Source organism: Alexandromys fortis, unplaced genomic scaffold (genome assembly GCF_014885135.2).
Source record: "Alexandromys fortis isolate MF-2015 unplaced genomic scaffold, M_Fortis_MF-2015_v1.1 scaffold_44, whole genome shotgun sequence".
In the NCBI taxonomy this organism is placed as follows: Eukaryota; Metazoa; Chordata; class Mammalia; order Rodentia; family Cricetidae; genus Alexandromys; species Alexandromys fortis.
In genome coordinates, this window is record NW_026067921.1 from 986,289 (window position 1) to 1,007,314 (window position 21,026).

The 21,026-nt window shown below is 46.6% G+C and overlaps 1 protein-coding gene across 2 annotated transcripts in view; it reads left to right on the top strand.

The window, feature by feature from the left end:
• Positions 1 to 21,026, top strand: part of Cdcp1 (CUB domain containing protein 1) — a 39,439-nt gene that overhangs the window by 9,900 nt on the left and 8,513 nt on the right. For both annotated transcript variants that reach the window (XM_050141677.1, XM_050141676.1), the window contains exons 2-6: positions 11,003 to 11,212; positions 15,506 to 15,868; positions 16,856 to 17,224; positions 17,801 to 18,022; positions 20,190 to 20,570. In XM_050141677.1, the coding sequence (XP_049997634.1) occupies positions 11,092 to 11,212; positions 15,506 to 15,868; positions 16,856 to 17,224; positions 17,801 to 18,022; positions 20,190 to 20,570 (1,456 nt within the window). In that variant the 5' untranslated portion in view covers positions 11,003 to 11,091. The remainder of the gene's footprint in view (positions 1 to 11,002; positions 11,213 to 15,505; positions 15,869 to 16,855; positions 17,225 to 17,800; positions 18,023 to 20,189; positions 20,571 to 21,026) is intronic.

Here is a 21,026-nt window from a genome sequence, read left to right on the forward strand (position 1 = left end):
GAGAGAGAGAGAGAGGGAGAGAGAGAGAGAGAGAGAGAGAGAGAGAGAGAGAGAGAGAGGAGGTGGTCAGGGCCCTATTAAAAGGGAACTTAGTGAATGTGTACAGGAGGTGCTCTTAGTGGCTACAGCTGAGGACGTACCCTGTCAGAACCTCAAGGACAGACCAGTACAGGTGCCTGAATACCAACAGGAAGTTGTTTATTCAGGGTAGGGTCTCTTCTAGTTGAAATTGGTCTCAAATTCTTTTTGTAGCCGAAAATGACCTTGAATTTTGGGTCCTCCTGCCTCTGCCTCCCAGATGCTAAGATGGCAGACAGGTGCTTTATGCAGTTCTGGAGACTGAACGCTTGGCTTCGTGAGTGTTAGTTAGCCCTCTCCCAGGTGATCTACATCCCCAGCCCCTTTAGCTGAGTCTTGAATCTACATCTTCTAGACTCGGGTCTCTGCTCTATTGCAGCTCCTTCCAGCAATGAGCCAGGGAAACTGGGGAAATGTGTCCCACTGGAACCTTCCAACTCTAAGTAGGCATCTTATCCTTGCCCAGTGCCTGGAGATTAGAAACAACCTCCAGGTCCATTATTTGAAGGGAAATAGTTGGATTCTGCAGGAGGGGGCTGCTTGTTCGTCTTGGCTGCCCAGAACCAAAATAACAATACAGAAACTGTATTAATTAAATCACTGCTTGGCCCATTAGCTCTAGCTTCTTATTGGCTAACTCTTACATATTAATTTAACCCATTTCTATTAATCTGTGTATGCCTACATGGCTGTGGCTTACCAGCTAAAGTTCCGGTGCCTGTGTCTGGTGGGGCTACATGGCTTCTCCCTGACTCCATCTCTTTTCTACCAGGATTCAATTTAGTTTTCCCTGTCTAGCTGAGTTCTGCCCTGCTATAGGTCCAAAGCAGTTTCTTTATTCATTAATGATAATCACAACATACAGAGGGAAATCTCACATCACCTCCCCCTTTCTGTTTAAATAAAAAAGGAAGGTTTTAACTTTAACATAGTAAAATTACATATAACAAAACAGGTATCAAACAAGAATTACAGTTACACTATTTATATTTACTTTATCTCTTATCATAACTAAGGAAAACTATATTATTACTATCTACTCTTCAACTCCATCAAAGACTACAGAAGGATATAATATTACCTAAGTAAACAGGAAATGCATTGTAAGCAACTTCCCAAACTCTAGAATTGATGGAGACATCTTGCTGCCTGAACAGTCACCCAAAGTTCTTCTGTACTGTTGGAGCATCCATCTTCCCCCTACAGGCCCATAGTATCCAGTAGACTTTTCCATGAAGCAGGAAATTTTAAAGAGAGGTTCGCCTATATTGGCAGTTTGTCAGTCACTTTCTTTTGTATCCTGTAGAATGTCTAACAGACTCTTTCATGAAGCAGGAACCTCAAGGGATCATCTCACCTTTAGGCAAGTTTAGCAGTCATTTCTCTATGGGTCCTGCATGTCCAGTTTATGCATCAGTCCAGGCAAGAGCAGTTTCTTGCCCAAATGGCTAACCAACTCCATAAGGAGTCTCTTCGATGCCCATCTTTCTCTTGAAGTAATGGTGCTGTCAGGAGCAGACGTGTCTCATTGTCATGAAAAGTCCTAACTTCTTAAAACATTTTAAATGCCATATTCTGTAGTCTTTAAAAGGTTTGAAGAATCCCTATCCATCTGAAATACATCTCTGTACATCTAGAAAAATCTAACTAATACGACTACAAGCTTGATTATTATAGATGATTATCTATTAACCTGTATTTCTTAATTATACATTACATTTTTAAATGAGCTGCACAAACACAATACCTTAATCAAGATCAGAAATACATATACACAGTATAACAAAATTGGCCTTAACTTTGTATCAGTAGACCAAGATCCATACCCATCCACTCTCTACAGCAAGATTCTGCTCTGCTGTACCCGATGCAGTGCCCGGCAGCCTTAGAAAGAACGCAGTGCCACTGTGTAAATGCTGTGGAGCGGTGCCCAGGCAGGAAACAAACAGAGGGGGGGATAGGTGTGCAAACATGAGCTCAGTAAGATCACGCCTGGCTGTCATGGTTGCCTCTGGGACAAGAAGCAGATACAAGCATGAGAGATGTTTGGTGGTCAATCCTCCCACTGACGCTTTATGTTTTGTTTTTCTAAATGTAAAAATGGTTTTTGTTGTTGTTGTTGTTTGAACTCTACTGAAGAATCAGGCCATAAAATTTGCCAATGTTAATGCCTTGTTTGTCCAGGTCCTGCTGAGTGTGTTATATTGAAAAACTCCCCCCCCCAAAGTTCTTCCTCACCCCTTTACAGTCAGCTTCTGTCTAGCAACCACTGATTAGTCTTTTATTACCAGAGTTTCACCTCTAATACCACAACAAAATTGAGATGGGGTCTCATGTAGCCAAGTAGCCAAGGCTGGTATCAAACTTAACCATAGCCAAGGCTGGCCTTGAACTCCTGTCTCCACTTTCCAAGTGCTGGGATTACAGGTGTGAGCCACCACATCTAGCTAGAATTTTCTTAAGTTAAAAAAATTCAAAACTAAGGGTCAGTAGTAGTAAGTAGCTTTGTCACATTAAAATGAATTTCTGAAGTATATAGCCTTATCTTCAAAAAATGTCTGAGATTGCTTTCTGCAAGAATTTGTTTGTAGGGTGTAGGCAGAGGCAGAGGCAGGCGGGTCTCTGAGGTTAAGGTCAGCCTGATCTACAAATCAAATTTCAAGACAGTTTATGCAGAGAAACCCTGTCTCGAAAAACCTAAATACATACATACATACATACTTGCATGCATGCATATGTATGCATACATAAAATATGTGGAGCCCAGTAGTATGGTGGTGCAATGCCTATAATTCCAGCCCTCTTGAGGCAGAAAGGAGGGTCCAGAGTCAAGGACAGCCTGGACAAACAACATAGACCCTGTCTCAAAACATGAACTAATAAGCAAAAAACAATTTGCTTGTGTATAAAGGATAGAGTATTACATTACTAGGAATTGAGAAAGGATGGCCAGACCTGGAGCAATTTACTCTAAAGAACAACTATGGAATATCATTCGGGTCTTAGGGCTGTTCAGTCACCATAGTATGTGCCCTGTGTCCTTGGCAATAAATACTACAGAAGGGTCTGGATAACTCCACACAAACCTGTCGCCACTTTGGGAGATGAATTAAATCACAAGCCCTGTCACCGCTGGCCTCTAGTACTGCTTTTGGAAGATGGTTCAGTAACTTCGTAAGGTTAGATAATTTACATCATTGAGTATCATTTCCTTTACTAAGAGTTCAGGAATGAAGACAGGAATACATAGATGCCCCTGACAGTCTTCATTAGCTGTCTCTCTGAGCTGGATTGAGTGGGCTTACACAATGGGATCTTAACATCAGTTACAGAACTTTATCTTTTTATCCCCTATTGTTGCTCTGAGGGTTATGGAAATAGTAGGTTATTTTAGAGGCAGCTGTGAGTCTGTGTTCTGAGAAGATAGGGTAGAACTGTGGGTCTCTTTAGGCACATAGTGCCCCTTAAGCCCCGAGGTTGTCGAATGTGATTCTTGGATGCTGAGATGACTTGACGTAGTCGTTTAACCTGAGGTCCCCGTGTTCTTGGTCCTATTATCAAACCTTTTTAAAAACTTAAGTTATCCCCTTTGATCTCTCTTCTTCACCTGGTGTGTTTGATTCCATCTGGAGCTTTAAGGAGAATGAGAGGTTTGACCTGCTCTCCCCAGGCGGCCCCTGGGAATAAGGTGAGGGACCAGGGCAGGGTGATTAGTATGGTTTGTCAGGTCCGGCTGGACCCCACCCAAAGTGGCTTCATAGTCCAAATACCCAGGATAGATGGGGGGTCTCTGATCTTGGAAGAAGCATTTCCTGCCAGGCCACATCAGAGGCTGGACTGAGTGTTTATCACCATCTTAAAAAAAAGAAGAGAAAGAGAAACTATTGCCTGGGGACTGGGGATATTTTCCTATCCTCAGAAGTGTTTCATGCTGCCTTGATTTACCATGTTAGTGAGAACAAACCGTTCTCATCAGAAAGTTCCTGGCTGCGTGATGGAATCCCTAGTGCAGAATTAGACCCATGAGTTCTCCCAGCATGCCCTGGGCTCCCGTATCCGACCTCTCTGGCATTGACCTGGCCTTGCCTCTTCTTAGTCATAGAGGGGAGAACTGGGTGACTTCCTTGACTTGTCTGAGCCTCAGTCCTCAGGCTGGAGACTGACCAGATAGTCACTCCCTCCCAGAGCAGGTCCTGTCACAATGGGTCATGTTGGTGGTAACCCCAGCTCTTGGCTTCCCAATGATGCCAGCAGCACCCCTTTGCTGGGGTAGCTTGGCAGCACGCAGAGGGCATCCCATCTGTGGTTCCTTAGTAGGGTAGGTAGGCCAGTCCACTGACTCCAGAGCTCAACACAAGTGGGAAGTGAGGTCATGTTTCAGAGTCCCAAGGGGTACTGGAGTCACGTGAGTCAACAGGTATGAGAAAGCCTTTACAGCCAGTGAAGATCAGGAAGGCTGGCAGAATGTGAGGCTTGGCTTGCACTTGGCACAGCCTCAGAAGGAGAGTGTGCTAGGAGTTTGTCCTGAATGTGCTATCCTGGCCTCCACCAGCCCCCACTAGCCAGGATTCTGGGCTCAGGCAAGCTGGTGGTGATGGATTATACTGGACTATACTGGACACCACTCCCTAGTGCCTCTCACCCACACTGGCGGTGAAAGGCTCCCTTGTAAACATGGTAACATTGACTCCTAAGTGCTTTATGAATACCTAACTCATTCAGACCTCAAAACGGTTCCCTTTTTATCCCTAAGCAATTTGCCCAAGCAGACACAGCAGACAGACAGTAGAGCAACCCAATTCTAAATCTCTGCACCCCAACACACAGCTGGGAAGACATTCTGGTCCCAACAAGTGAAGCCCAAACTCCATGGCCAGCACCAGACAATAGCTGGTGGCTGACCCCCTGTTTCTTCAGAGCACTTTGAACTTTCTTGGTGGCCTCAGCTTACTGACTCCAATGAGATCTGATAGCTAAGATCACACTGAATCATCCCTCGGTGCAGGGGATGAAGGTGGGAGAAGTCACTGATGAGGTATGAAGAGTGTTCCTTTGTGGTGCCACCCCCCTGGGCCCTCCTAGTGTGAGCTTCTCGTCCTCTGAGCAAGCCACCAGCTAGTAAGGTGTGTTTCACACACCCAGCCCTAGAAGCAAATCACTCACATACCTGGTACTCAACCAAGAAACTTGGACCTGAGGCATGGAAGCAGGGAACAGTAGCTGGTGAACCCGTTGAGTGAAGAGGTTGCTCCACAACGTGGGATCTTCTGTCTAGAGAGGGTGGCGTCTCCAGGGCGGCATCCATCCGCATCACCCTCTCACGTACTGGCGACTCCCACACAAGCCGTGACTGATCACCCGTGCTGATTCACATGTAACACGCCATGTCTGTCTCCCTTGATATTCTGGGTATTCCTCCAGAGCTCCAGGCCTGAGGGGGCCCAGGCTTAGCCTTGTTCCTGGCTGGGCGCTGCCCAATGCATTGTGGTTGGATAGAGAAAGTGAATGTGAGCCAAGCCCCAGAAAGACAACGAGTTCTGACTCATCTAAAAGTGTTTAAATTGTGTGTGTCTGTCAGGCTTAGAGACTGTCTGACGGTATGGAGGAAATGGCGCCTTAGCATTTAAATCCGCGTCGCAGAGAGCTGAAGTGAAACGGGACAGTGGGGGAAAGGAATAATCGTGAAGTATCCTGTGGCAGTATGTGAATAATGAGCAATGAGTAGGAACATCAGGAATTCCCACCTGAGAGGCACAGGCAAGGTGGGCTGAGGGAAGATCTCCTAATAAGGAGAACTAGGGCAGCAGGGAGCCAAGGAACCGTGACTCAGGAGCTGATCTGGGGCCTCAGAAGCTTCCCCGGGGCCCACACCTATTCCCAAGAAGGTTGGCTTGGATTTCTTTCAGCTCAGAAGACCTCAAAATCGCACCAGTATTGGGAGTGTCTTCTGTATTTCTCTGCACTAGCTAGGGTCACAAACCTGAACTTTCCACCAGTGAAGTATAAAATCCTTACAGAGATGAAAGAAACGCAGAAGAAGAAAATTTTCCTCCCTCTCCTCCAAACTGCGGTAATTCCGTCAAGGGCTCTGGTGTGCCAGGCGCAACAGAGGAGTGGGCGGGAAAGGCTGAGGTTTCACTTCCCAGGGTTGGTTTTTCCAATTTCAAGGTATGATAAATGGTTGAGTGGGTGCAAGGAAAAAGCCATGTAAACAAAGTGTTCTCAAATTCCAGGTATTTGTGACCAAATGAGCTCCTGATTTATTTTATGCAAGCAGTACCGTTCCCATGATCCCTCATTATAGTGAAGTAATGGCCTCTGGAGCATTGACGTGGGAATAGGGAGCCCTGGATGGAATCCTTACCTCCTCTTTTCCTCTCTGCCCTTTCTGTTGTCTTGCACATCATTCAGAGTGAGGGGGGCAGATACACATGGCAGCCGTGAGAGTCCTTGCCTGTGACCCTGGAAATCAGCCTGTGAATTAAATTCCCCGCTCCTGCAGCAAGTGTGCATGGGAATGGCTATGCTGAGCACGAGTCTGTAACTCAGTATTTCCTTTGGATGCTTAGTGGGATTGATCACTAGGGTCACTGAAGGATAATGAACTGGTTGCCGTTCCCACTGCTAAAACACCTGAGAAAACAATTTAAGGGAAGAGAGATTTGTTTTGTCTCAGTCCCTAAGGGTCAGGTCATGGCTGCTTGGCCCTGTGTGTTTGGGTGGACCATCGCATGCTTGGCCCTGTGTGTTTGGGCGGACCATCGCAGCAGCAGAAGGATGTGTGTGGTGATGGCTTCTTCACTTCATGGTGGACAGGGAGTACATGGACATAAGAAGGGGCCAGGGACAAGACACTCTCACTTCCTTTAGCTAGGTCCTACCTCCTGAAGTTTCCAAAACAGTATGCCTCAGGGACCAAGCCACATACACCTTTGAGAATGTTCCATGTTCAAACTGTAACAAAAACACAGTTGCCAGGCAGTACAATGTACCAGAGTGTAGTAAGGAGGCTGCTTGTTTCATTCCTGGCTGCTCAGCCCCAAAATAATCACACAGAAACTGTATTAATTAAATCACTGCTTGGTCCATTAGCTCTAACTTCTTACTGGCTAACTCTTACATCTTAATTTAACCCATTTCTAGTAATCCGTGTGTCGCCACATGGCTGTGGCTTACCAGTAAGATTCCAACTGATGTCTGTCTCTGGCAGGGCTACATGGCTTCTCCCTGACTCCGCCTTCTTTCTCCCAGCATCAGTTTAGTTCCCTCCCCCAGCTCTGTTCCCCTATAGCTCTGCTATAGGCCCAAAGCAGTTCCTTTATTAACCAATGATATTCACAGCATACAGAGGGGGAATCCCACATCGCTGGAGAGTGGAACTCAGTTGGGTGGTGGTCTGTTGGGAGTCAGATCATAATGAATTCGTGTGAAAATCTGAGTTGTTTAGACCCATAATAGAAATATGCTTAGTGAATCACTGCTGTGCTCTAGTTAGATGGGAGTAGTCAGTTCCTCACATGGAAAAATAAGTAACTAAAAGTGAATCCCAAAGTGCTAGAAAATAAAACAAACAAACTTCCAGGGGCAGGAGCAATGGTTGTTTTTATAAACAGTACAGATAAACAGATTTTATGTCAGGCTCACCAGGTCTGGGAGTGTTGCTATTTTTAAAATTGACAAACTATACTATTAGCTCCCTGGGGCTAGATACTCTGAATAGTCCTATTAATTAACTAATTAATTAATTTTTAGAGCAAGGTCTCACTGTTTAACCTTGGTTGGCCTGAGCTTGCTGTGTAGACCAGGCTGGCCTTAAACTCACAGAAATCGGCCTGCCTCTGTCTCCCAAGTGCTGGGATTATAGACATGTGCTACCATGCCTGGCCAGTCAGTAAATTATTTGTGCCAAGTATGACCCTTGGAACATATTACAAATCCAGAAAATGCTTGTTGAATAAATATCTTATTTCAAAGATTCTAAAAAGCCTGAATTTCTAAAAGACATCATGTGTTTTTCTTTGGCTGTTGTTAATAACAGAACGCATGGTAATTGCCAAAATTACTTTGGGTCCTGGTTTGCTCGCAAACAGGAACTACCTGAGAGGAAGATTTTGGTGAACTCTGCTTTGGTCTTCTGAATCTAATTTAAAGAGATTTGAAATGTTTGTGCACACACTGAGAGACAGTAACCCCCACAAGACATTAAAGTGTATTCTAGATGTATTCGTGACTTTTTATGAACACTTATTTTTATGTATCAACATATAACATTTGAACTCATTTTAAATGTATTAAGGTATATAACATTTGAACTCATTTTTTAATGTATTAATCTATAACACAAAATGCCATCACATCTCGGGGACAGACTGATAGATATTGGTATCTGTACAACACAGGCCAACACTACCATAGTCAAGACCTGCAGCAGTTTCTGCATCCTTCAGAGTCTCTTGGGCCTCTTGGCACCCTCCTTCTCCACTACACCAGCTCCACAACTGCTGATCTAGCTGCTTTGTATCTAATAATAAAAATAATACTAATGGCCAGACTGTGGTGGCCACGCCTTTAGTCCCAGCACTCCAGAGGCAGAGGCAGGCGGATCTCTGCATTCTGGCCAGCCTGGTCTACAGAGCAAGTTCCAGGACAGCCAGGGCTACACAGAGAAACCCCGTCTTGAAATACAAAAAGAAAAAAAAAAGATACTAATTAACAGTAATAACTATTTTCAATTATGGCTTGGCTAAAATATGAAAAAACAGAAGAAAGAAGGAAATTGGTAGCATCACAACCTGATTGCCCTTGATGTCGAATTAGCTTGACTTGGCCACCCAGGGTTGGAGGCTATTGTGAAGGGTGGACCAAACCTAGAGAGAGGATTCACTGAAAGCCTTTTATAGTCAGTGTAGAAGACATTTTTACAACTACCGAAACAACACAAGGGCTGTGATATCACAGCTCAGATATAAAACTGACCACCACAGTTCTGAATGTGACTCTTAGTTTGATCTGATGTCGTAAAGAGTTCCTTGGATTCTGAGTCTGTTCTGGAAGGTTCAAATGTCGCATTATTTCAGGACAAAGCATTTGAGAAAACACATTCCTGTCTCAGAAAACAGAAACATGCTTCTCTCTCTCTCTCTCTCTCTCTCTCTCTCTCTCTCTCTCTCTCTTTCACTCTTTCTCTCTGTCTCTCTCTCTCTCTGTGTCTCTCACTCTGTGTCTCTCTCTCGTGTGTGTGTGTGTGTGTGTGTGTGTGTGTGTGTACACCCCTGGCTCCCCAAGGAAGATTTATTGGCCCTTACTGCAGTAAGTTAGTGGTCATAATATTTGTGAGCAATTAAATGCAAGAAAAGATAAGACCGTGAGGTCTGTACCTATACATAAAATTATTTGAGGGCTTGTCTGTTTTTTTTTCTCTGTGTCTGGTGGGTACCTGGTGCCAGCTGAGTCCTGAGGCTACGGCTGAACAAGATGGTGAATTCTGCTGTCCTCCTGTGGGAGCTTTCCTGCTGGTAGCAAGAGGAGGCACCTTGGGCAGATGGCAGGGTGCCCTCAGGCTGGAGACTAGAGCCCAGGACCAGCGGGGTGAGGCAGGAGGTATGCTGTCGAAAGTTGATCAGAGAAGGCTGCTGTATGTGAATGGGATTCTATTACTTTTCAGTTGTCATGATCAAATACCCGGCGTGAAGTATCTTGAGGAAGGAAGAGGGGTTTTGTTTGTTTGTTTTTGAGATTACAGTTGAATAAGAGCTATATATAGGGAAGGTATGACAGCAAGAGCATAAAGTAGCTGGTTACATTGATCCTCCTGCCTCAGCTTACTAAGGAGCTAAGATAAGGCTGTGCCAGTGTGTTTTGCCTCTAATTTTAGCAAATGTCCTGTCCCCTGTGGTACAATTGTATGTTCTTGGCCCGTAAAGCATTTGTGGAAAGCGGCAGCTGCAGCAGCTGCAGCAGGTCTTTGCAAACGAGTGTCCCAGCAGTTAGATGGTGTCTGCCTAGGGCTCTATCTCCCACTGCTGCCGACCCTGCTGCAAAGGCAGTCACAAGGGAAAGAGACAGGACAGTGCCTCTCTGCTTGTGCTAATGCTGCATGTGTAGGGATCTGAAAACATGCTACCTAGGAGATCAGCAGTGTGGCTTTTATTTTTTATTAGAGTTAACAACCCAGGGGCTGGAGAGATGGCTCAGAGGTTAAGAGCATTGGCTGTCCTTCCAGAGGATCTGGGTTCAATTCCCAGCACCTGATGTGAGATCCTCTCTGTAGGCTATGAATATGTTTTATTACCATTGGTTACTAAAGAAGCTGTTTTGGCCAATGGCTTAGCAGAGTAAAGCCAAGCAGGAAATATGAACAGAGAGATATAAAGAGATAGTAGGCGGAGTCAATGGGGACACCAGGTAGCTGCCGAAGGAGACAGATGCCAGAACCTTAACCGGAAAGCCATAGCCTGCGGCAATACACAGAAAATAGAAATGGGTTAATTGAAGATATAAGAGCTAGCTAGAAAGCCGCCTAAGCTATTGGCCAAACAATGTTGTAATTAATATAGTTTCTGTGTGATTATTCATGTCTGAGTGGCCGGGAAAGAAATGAGCAGTCTCCTTCTACAAGCACCCACATGGCAGCTAACAACTGTCTGTAACTCCAGGTCCAGGGACTCCAACAGCCTCACACAGATGTACGTGCAGGCAAAACACCAATGCACAGAAAATAAAAATAAATTAATTTTTAAAAAAGTTAACAGCTGAAACAAGAGGTGGTTTTCCTACCCAGACAGCAGGGCCAGGATCTTCGCCATCGGAAAGGTCATCTCTGTCACTTCATGCTGTCCCCTTCCCAGGCCAGGGGGACCACGGTAAGTTACAGACCTTATACCTCATGCTGATGTTTTGCTCTTGTTCCTGCTTCTTCCTTCAGAAGCATCGGAGATTGCTCTGCCCCAAGGAAGTGGCATTACAGTACACATCAGACTGGTGAGCCCAGCCCTGCCTGTGAAACCCTGCTACATGATCGTGTCTAGACAGTATGTGACTGAGTTGCTTGTCAAACCTGGAGATAAAAAGTCTTTTACCTTCAGCTGCAACAATCCAGAGAAGCACTTTATCTTGGAGATCGAGAAGAGTATCGGTGAGTTAGCCATCACCAGCCGCTGCCTCGTCCCTGCCGTTGCAGCTCTTTCACAGGCTTGCCAGGCTCTTGTGCTGGAGAGAGGTCCACTCGAAAGTCTCAGCTCTCCAGCCTGACTCTTGTGTGGCCTTTCATAGGTTCATGTGCTTCCCATGGGCTCACAGTTAATCTTTAAGAGAACCCGGACAGACCAAAGTGGAGCTGGTCTGAGTTATCTCATGAGGAGCAGAGTAGGCCAGGAGCAAGAGGTTGTGGCTTTCTTTCTTTCTTTCTTTCTTCCTTTCTTTCTTCCTTTCTGGCTTTTTGAGGCAGGGTCTTTCATACCTTTAGCTGTCCTGAAACTCACTCTGTAGACCAGGCTAGCCTAAAAGTCACAGAGATCTACCTGCCTTTGCCTCCCAAGTGCTGGGAGTAAAGGTGTGCACCACAACACCCAACTTTAATAATTTTCTCTTAACCACTTGGCCACACAGTCTCACAGAGCACAGGAGAGACCCATAAGCCTCAGGTCTGTAGGTCTGTGAGGCTCTGGTTCATGTGCTTGAAAGATCTAAAACACAAGGGTCTCACCATAGGACGTTTTTGATGTAAAACACAATACCTGAAGTTGGATATTTAAAAGCCCAGAGGTGTATTTTTCTCACAGTTTTGGAGACTGGCGAGCCCAAGGTAAAGGCACAGAAGGTGGTATCCTTTCCACTTGAGCCTTTTTGTAAAGGTCCTAATGCCATCACCTCTTGGCTTAATTCCCTCCTTTTGGCACCATCTCTTGGTGTTGCCATGCTAGGAACTGGGTTTTTACCTGTGGATCTTAGGGAGTGCACAAACATCCAAACTGCAGCTGAATGGAAGACAGAGAACTATACAGTCACAGACAAAAGTGTGATTCCCTAGGCCTTCTGTTCGTTCATCTCTACTGCCCTTTCTGTTATTACCATTTTAAGTGCATGTGCTACTTTATAACCAAATAAGCCAATAACGTGACCTTAATTTTGAAAAAGGGCTAAGGAGCATTTGAGTACATTTAGTCTTTCAGTATTAGGATGCCGGAATCATCTGATGGGTAGTGAAAATGCATGCTTACAATTTGTCAAGGTGATGATAACAAAGTATCAGTTCTAAAAGTAACAGATACAGGCCTGGGATTGGGTCCAGGGGTGTGCCGGCTCCTCATTTCCTTTCTCAACAAACATCTGGAAGCTTTAGTGGAGTCTGAGATTCTCCTACTCATTCTAGATCAGTTCCACGAAGATTTGTGAAGGGAGAGTTCTGCTGGGAAGAATGAGCTAAGACTCACTTCCGAGTGGCATGTCCCCTTCTGGAGAGGAAGTGTTTGGCTTGCTTGAGCTTCTGCACTGGGCAGGAGGCAGGAGGTTTATAGCCAGGCCTGTCACTGAACCACTTCCATCTCTGTGGCTAAGACTTTTGGTGACAAAGGACAGCCGCATTCATGTGCGACTCTCTCAGTGTTGTGTCTAGCAACAGAGCTGAGCCTAGAGACTGGGCTTCTTGACAAAGTTCTTGATATAGAATCAAACCAGAAACTGTTGAGTAGTCCAGGCTATGGGTAAATCCAGCGTTCCAGGTCTCAGAGCTGTGCCTCGGTAGGGACTAAGATCCCACAGTGGAGAGAACTAGCTGCTGCCCTGACGCTGGGATGGCTCCGTGGGTAAAGACACTTGCTACCAAGTCTGATGACCTGAGTTTGATCCCTGAAACCCACATGGTAAAGGAGAGAATTGATTCCTATAAGTTGTCCTCTGACTTCCATATGCACAACAGCACACACACACACACACACACAAACACGCACACACACATAAGTGGGAAGCTAAGAGCTGCTCCGTACACACAGTGAAGTTTCTATGAGCTCCTAAAATAGCTATGATCTTTATCGACACACAGTCTAATTTTAGCAACATTAATCACCATTTTATCTGATCCCATTTTATTGGTTTGGCTGGGCAGTGCCCTGACATGAATGCAGGTTGACCACAGACAGTAGAGCTTCAGTGCTGGGCCAGCTGCATCTGCAAGTGGCCAAATACAAGTCAACCGAACTCCAGGGCTGCTTCGCAATAATGAGAGGTTTGATGTGGATGATCTCAGAGGTCTTAGACTGCTCTTGAGTTCTCCTAGGTCTATTTGGAGTTGACAGAGGTGTGTGTGTGTGTGTGTGTGTGTGTGTGTGTGTGTGTGTGTACAGGCACGTCCATGTCCATGCATATGAAAGCCAGAGAGTGATGTCCATTGTCTTCCTCTACTGCCCTCCGCTGTGTTTTTGAGACAGGATCTCTTACTGAACCCTGGAACTCAGCAGTTAGCTAGGTTAGCTGGCCGTCAAGACCCCAGAATCTTCCCATCTCTGCCTCTCAGCTCTGTGACTGCAGGCATGCACCGCCCCACCCTGCTTTTGTATGTGGATAAGAGGTACATGCACCTTGATGTGCAGGCACACAGACCCACGCATGCACATGCAGAGGCCAGAACACTGGGTATCTTTCTCCATTGCTCTTATTGCCTTGAAACAGGGTCTCTCACTGAGCTTTTTTTTTTCCCCTTCAGTTTTTGAGGCAGGGTTTTTGTGTAGCTTTCGAGACTGTCCTAGAACTCACTCTGTACACCAGGCTGGCCTCAAACTCACAGAGATCAGCTTGCCTCTGCCTCCCAGAGTGCTGGGATTAAAGGAGTGCACCACCACCACCACAGGTGTTGGGATTAAAGGCATGCACTACCACCACCTGGCCAATCTCACCGATCTTTTAAAAGTTTGGATCCAGGGGGCTGGAGAGATGGCTCAGAGGTTAAGAACACTAACTGCTCTTCCTGAGGTCCTGAGTTCAATTTCCAGCAACCACATGGTGACTCACAGCCCTCTATAATAAGATCTGATGCCCTCTTCTGGACTGCAGGCAATCATACAGTACTGAACACTGTAAATAATAAATAAATCTTTAAAAAGATTTTTTTTTTTTGCCCTTCAATGCTGGAGTTACAAGAATTGCACTGCCATGTTCAGGTTTTTATGGGGTGTTGGGGATTTGAACTTAGCTCCTCATGCTCCCATTACAAGCACTTTCCCTAACCCCAACAACAGCAATTTCAAACACCCAAGGGGAGCACAAGTAAGGACCCACAGATTCTTATTACTAGAGCAAAGGCCACTGCACCTTCATAACCTCTGTGTACAACACAGAAACCCTGAAGTGCCTTTGCCTGCTTTCTATATTTCAGGCTTTTATAAATTCTCCTTGATAGGAACCATCGTGTTGTTTTAAAAGGCTTAAATGAAATGTATCAGAGGATGTAATTAGTTATTAGCCTTAAATGACTCCTCTGCCGTGTTAATGGAGTCAGGAGAGCCTCGGTGCAGGGAGCTCACTAGATTAGCCAGTCAGGGGAACTGTGTGCGGAATATGCCCAGTATGCTAATGAGATATAAAAGGAAAAGGAAGTTTAGAAGGTGGAGCCTGGCAGTGTGCCCTCAAAACCACGAAACTAATATCTAAATAGAGGAAGGAAGGTGTCCGAAGGCGCAGGCTCCCTGTAACTCTCTAGAAGGCCAGCGGGGGACAACTGACCAGATGCCAGGCACTGTGCCTGGGGAACAGTGTTAGATGTCTTCTGTCCAAAGATGGGTTTGTGTGTGTGTCCGTCTGTCCTGCAAAAGCGACTTAAGGAAGGAAGACTTTATTTTGGGTGTGAGTTCCAAGGGATCCTGTCTGTCATGGTGGAGAAGACTTGACAGCAGAGGGTGACTGGTCACATTGTATCTCTAGTCAAGAAGCAAAGATGAAGGCTGGTGCTCCTAGCGGAGCAGGGGGTGACTGGTCACATTGTGTCTCTAGTTAAGAAGCAGAAAAAGATGAAGGCCGGTGCTCCGCTCACTTTCTCCTTCTTACTCAATTCAGGACCCAGGTGAGGTGCTACCCACATTCGAGGTGGATCTTCCCACCTTTATCTAATCTAGAAAAATTTTTCACAGACATACCCAGAGATTTGTTTCCATGGTGATTCCAAATCCTTTAAAGTTGACAGTCTAGAGTACCCACCACAAGGGGATGTCCCCAGAGGCAGCCCAGCCCTTAAAGGGTAGCAAAGGGGAGACCAGGAAGAAACCGAGCAATGGGGCCAGGGCTTCTCTGATCCAAAACAGGAGGCGCTGACCAGCAAAAGGTCACCAGTGAGCATTAGGGGTGGTACAACCACCTGGGCACAATCCTAAAGAGCTGAGGAGGAGCAGCGTGTAGCCTTGTATCTGTAATCAAAACTGCTTTTGTGTCTGTGTTACAGACTGCATGTCAGGCCCGTGTCCTTTTGGGGAGGTTCGTCTTCAGCCATCCACATCAGAGCTGCCTGCCCTCAACAGAACTTTCATCTGGGACGTCAGAGCTCATAAGAGCATCGGCCTGGAGCTGCAGTTCTCAGCCCCTCGCCTGAGGCAGATTGGCCCAGGCGAGAGCTGTGCAGATGGGGTGACTCACTCCATCAGCGGCCGCATTGACACCACGGAGGTCAGGATTGGCACCTTCTGCAGTAACGGCACCGTGTCCCGGATCAAGATGCAAGAGGGTGTGAAAATGGCCTTACACCTGCCATGGAACATACCCAGGAACATCTCAGGCTTCAGTATTGCAAACCGGTCATCTATAAAACGTAAGCATGCGCCTCCTGTCCCTGCTGACCAGATGGACATATACAGGATGCTCCAGAGTTTTCCAGATGCAGTACCAACTATTTATGTATTTATTTGGGACGGGGTTTCTCTGTGTAGCTTTGGCTGTCCTGGAATTTGATCTGTGGACCAGGCTGTCTTGAACTCACAGAGATCCACCTGCCTCTGCCTCCCGAGTGCTGGGATTAAAGGTGTGCACCACCACCGCCCTGCAGTTATTTATTTATTAAGACAAGAATCTCATCTAGTGCAGGCTGACTACAAGTTTACTATGTAGCCCAGGCTGGCAGCCCAAAAACATTACAAAAAATAAGATTATAGAAACATTAGCTAAAAATCTTAAAAGCAAAGGTAATAAATACTCAAACCTAATCACATTCTTGTGATTCTGCTATTGCCTAATGCTCTCGATGTGCGTGTGCATGAGTGAGTGTGTGTGAGTGTGTATTGTGTGAGTGTGTGTATGTGACTTGTATGTGAGTGTGTATGCATGTGTGAGTGAGTATTGAGTGATTGTGTATGTGTGAGTGAGTGTGTGAGTGTGTGTGTGGTTGTGTATGTGAGTGAGTATGTGTGTATGTGAGTGTGTGTGTGGCTGTGTATGTGTGTGTGTGGTTGTGTATGTGAGTGTGTGTGTGTGTGTGTATAGTGAGATGTCAGAACCCTACCCAGCTCCACGTTCAGGTCTGTTGGGAACTGTAATTAAGCCCTAGGGCTATATTAACCCCCAAGGAGATGGGCACACTGAATGAACTGGCTTCTCCACAACCCAGTCTGTATTAAACATTTGCTCAAACACTCCTGATGGGTCTTTGTTCCTATCCCCCACCCTTAGTGTAAATATCACATGCAGCCCCACTCCTGAAGACTGCTTTTTCCCAGTTCCCCTGCCCTTAGCCATGGACGACAAGTACATTGTTTCTTTCTGTTGTACATTGTTTCTTACTGTTTCGGATCTGCCTCCACAGGCCTGTGCATCATCGAGTCTGTGTTTGAGGGTGAGGGTTCAGCAACCCTGATGTCCGCCAACTACCCCGGAGGCTTCCCTGAAGATGAGCTCATGACCTGGCAATTCGTTGTCCCTGCACACCTAAGGGCCAGCGTCTCCTTCCTCAACTTCAACGTCTCCAACTGTGAGAGGAAGGAGGAGCGAGTTGAATACTACATCCCGGGATCCACCACCAACCCAGAGGTGTTCAAGCTGGAGGACAAGCAGCCAGGGAACATGGCTGGAAACTTCAATCTCTCCCTGCAAGGCTGCGACCAAGATGCCCAGAGCCCAGGGATCCTTCGGCTCCAGTTTCAGGTCCTGGTCCAACGTCCACAGAATGAGAGCAGTGAGTAATCCACACCCTCCCTCCTCTGTGTTGCCTAGGTGAGGCGGCTGCCTGTTCTGCATGTATGGCAGCCAGGACACATGGACTCTGAACGATGCAGGAGTTTCAGGAAATGGTTGCTAGTCCTGGAGACGGGCTCACGGGCAGACACTGAGCAGGTACTGTGGCTTTAGCGCAGTAAGAAGCAAGCACAGTCCTGCATCCAGGGTCCTAGGCTGGTTTGTCATTGTTGTTGTTGTTGTTTAAGAGGTGTGTGTGTGTGTGTGTATGTGTGTGTGGCTGTGTGTGTGTGTACGCGCGCATGTGTGCGTGTGTGAGAGACTGTATGTGCATATGAGTGTGTGTATGTGATTGTGTGTGTGCATATGAGTGTGTATTTCTATGTGTATACATATGAGTGCCCACACGTGTGTGTGTGTGTGTGTGTGTGAGACTCTGTGTGCGTATGTGCGCGGGCATGTGCACATGCATGTGCATCCATCTGAATAAGCTCATCCCAACAGGTGACTTGTCTCTTTGGCCCCCTCCCATGGTAGCTGCCTATTCATGCCTCATATCTTATCTCTGTGATTTCAGATAAAACCTACGTGGTGGACCTCAGTCAAGAGCGAGCCATGTCGCTCACCATAGAGCCACGGCAAGTCAAACATGGCCGCAGGTTTGTTCCTGGGTGCTTCGTGTGTCTAGAGTCTCGGACCTGTAGTAACAATGTCACCCTGACAGCCGGTTCCAAATACAAGATCTCCTTCCTGTGCGATGACCTGACACGCCTGTGGGTGAATGCAGAGAAAACCCTAAGTATGTCCTTATCAAAAACCTGGCTAGTCTTACCCAGAAGCCTAGACTGCTTAGGCTCTCCCCATCCCTCTTTAAAAGGAAAAAAAATAGTGTTTGTGTGTGTGTGTGCACGCACACGTACACACGCACGCGCCTGTGCAGAAGGTCAGAGCACAGCTTATGGAAATCAGTTTTCTCCTTCTGCCAAGTATGTTCCAGGGATTAAACTTAGGTTGTCTGGTTTGGTGGCGTGTGCCTTTACCCACTGAGCCATCTTTCCTATCTTTTTTTTTTTTTTTTTTTGTGGGGGGCGGGATGGTTCAAGACAGGGTTTTTTTTGTTTTTGTTTTTGTTTTTTTTTTAATGTAACAGCTCTGGCTGTCCTGGAACTCACTTTGTAGACCAGGTTGGCCTCGAACTCACAGAGATAAATATATACCTATCTCTGCCTCCTGAGTGCTGGAATTAAAGGCGTGTGCCACCTCATCCGGCCTCATCTTTCCTATCTTAGTGGCGCTTAGTAGGTAGGTTGTAAAGGGTATAGTCTGAGATGACCACTGAGGCTGGGTGAACAGGAGCAAGAGAGAGAAGTGGCAAGTGTTGACAGGCCTTATTAGGACCGGTGTTTGCTGACTGACATCCATCCCTCAGAAAGTCATAGCAGGCTGGTGTCCCTGCCTGTCTCTGCCCAACGTGCCAGCCTCTCCCTGAGGAAGTCCTCTTCTCCTTTGCTCAGCTGCCCCATCCCTGTTTCCCCACTTGGCCTACTCCCTGCCTCCTTTTCAGTCAAGAACTTAGCCTCCTGGAACATGGAGATGTAATTGAGTTGGTAGACTGCTTGTGTAACATGCATTAGGTCCTGACTTTAATTCCTAACACCACATAAACTCCTTGACTATGCATGTTTAAGCCCAGCTTAGGAAAAATGAGAGCCTATGTTACAAAACAAACAAAATGGACTTAGCCTGGCTCCTTCTGTGGCTTGTGAGTCTTTTTAACAAATGTAGCATGATGCATGATTAATGAAAACTCAGAAACAGAAATTGGGATTCAACCTGAAGTTCAGAAAAACAAACAGCCAGCCACTGGCTCTTACCTCTACTTCCATCTGAGATGGCGCTCCTGCCTCTAGGAATCTCAGAGACTGTGACTGAGAGCTGTCTCCTCTAGTTTTATAGTCCTCTCTAGTTATGGTGTAGTAAGGGTGTGCACCACTACTGCCTGATTTCTATGGCAAACTCATGTGGCTACTGAAATTAAAGGTGTGTGTCATTGCTGCCTGGTCTGTAAGGCTGATCAGTGTGGCTGTTTTATTCTCTGATCCTCAGGCGAGCTTTATTTATTAAAATACAAATGAAATGCCACTATGGCAGCAGAACTCATACTCAAGATTGGAGATGAAGTTCAGTTGGTACAGTGGTAGCCTAGCAGTCACAAAACCCTGGGTTATCCCAAGCAATACATGAACCATGTTCACACCCCTGTACTTGGGAAGTGAAGGCAGGAGGATCAGAAGTTCAAGGTCGTCTTTTGCTACCTGCAGCCTAGCTATATGAGATCCTGCCTTAAAAAAAGAACCCAAACTCCCAAACTAGATGTAGTAGTGGACACCCCTTAATCCCAGCCCTCGGGAGGCAAAGGCAACTGTGAGTTTGAGGTCAGCCTGGTCTACATGGAGAGTTTCAGGACAGCCAGGGCTGCACAATGAGACCTCATCTCAAAGAAAAGAAAAGAAAACTTAATCATCTCCCGTTGAGACACCACGGTCTCTGACACTGCAGAAGCTGAGGATCACAGGAGCTAGATTAGTGCAAAGCCATCCAACTAGAAGTGATGGGTGTAATGCAAGCTGGCTATGATGTCACGCACAGCTCCAACATGACACAACTCCCACAGAAGTGCGGGAACGTGTTGGGGTAGAGGCTTATGCCGTAGCATCCCAAACAAAGAAATATACGAACAAGAAGAGTGTTTCTGTCCTGAGTACTCACAGGAGCTCGGCTGCAGTGTTGGTAGACAAGAGGAGGCAGGGGACAGACAGAAAAGCTAATGAAAAGTCACGCGGAGGAAGGAAAGCAGACAGGCAGCCCCCAGATTCTGGCCTCAGGCCAGCCTGTATGCCAAGAAGGGTGCACTCCAGGCGCCCCATCCCACTCTGCAGATGGGTACTTCTAGTTTTCTCTTCCAGGCTGCCTGGATTACCACTACTGCTACGGGAAGTCCTTCCACCTGCAGGTGCCCAGGGACATCCTCCAGCTGCCTGTGCAGCTGCACAACTTCTCCTGGAAGCTGCTGATGCCCAAGGACAGGCTCAGCCTTATGATGGTGCCGAGCCAGAAGCTGCAACAGCACACGCGCGAGAGGCCCTGCAACACCAGCTTCGGCTACCTCGTGGCCAGTACCACACCTGGCCAGGACCTGTACTTCGGCTCCTTCTGTCCAGGAGGCTCTGTTGAGAAGATCCAGGTGAAGCAAAACAGCTCTGTGACCCTGCGAACATATACCCCCAGCTTCCAACAAGAGTTCTCCAGACATGGCCTGACGGTGTCCTTCATACCGTATTTCAAAGGTAGGTGGTCCCTTGCTCACCCATTGCGAGACCCTCTTAGCCATCCTTGTTAGATACTCAATACATCTTGTTTTATGCTATGTTGGTTACTATGTTGATTCGACCACCAACCCAGTTGTGGTAGCAACTTTAATCCCAGCTCTTGGGAGGCAGAGACAGGCAGAACTCTGTGAGTTCGAGGCCAGCCTGGTCTACAGAGCGAGTTCTAGGACAGCCAGAGCTATACAGAGAAACCCTGTCCTGAAAAACAAAAGAAGTGCCACCACCAGTGACCTAACTTACTTCTACTTGACCCCTTAAAGGTTCTGTCCTCCCGGTAGCACTGTGGACTGGTAGCTGAGCCATGGGGGAAGGTTCAGATGCTGACTGTGCCACTCAGTCACAGTGGGCACACAGTAGGTGTTCAACAGATGCACATGGATAATGACTGCCTACTGAACAACATAGAACATGTCC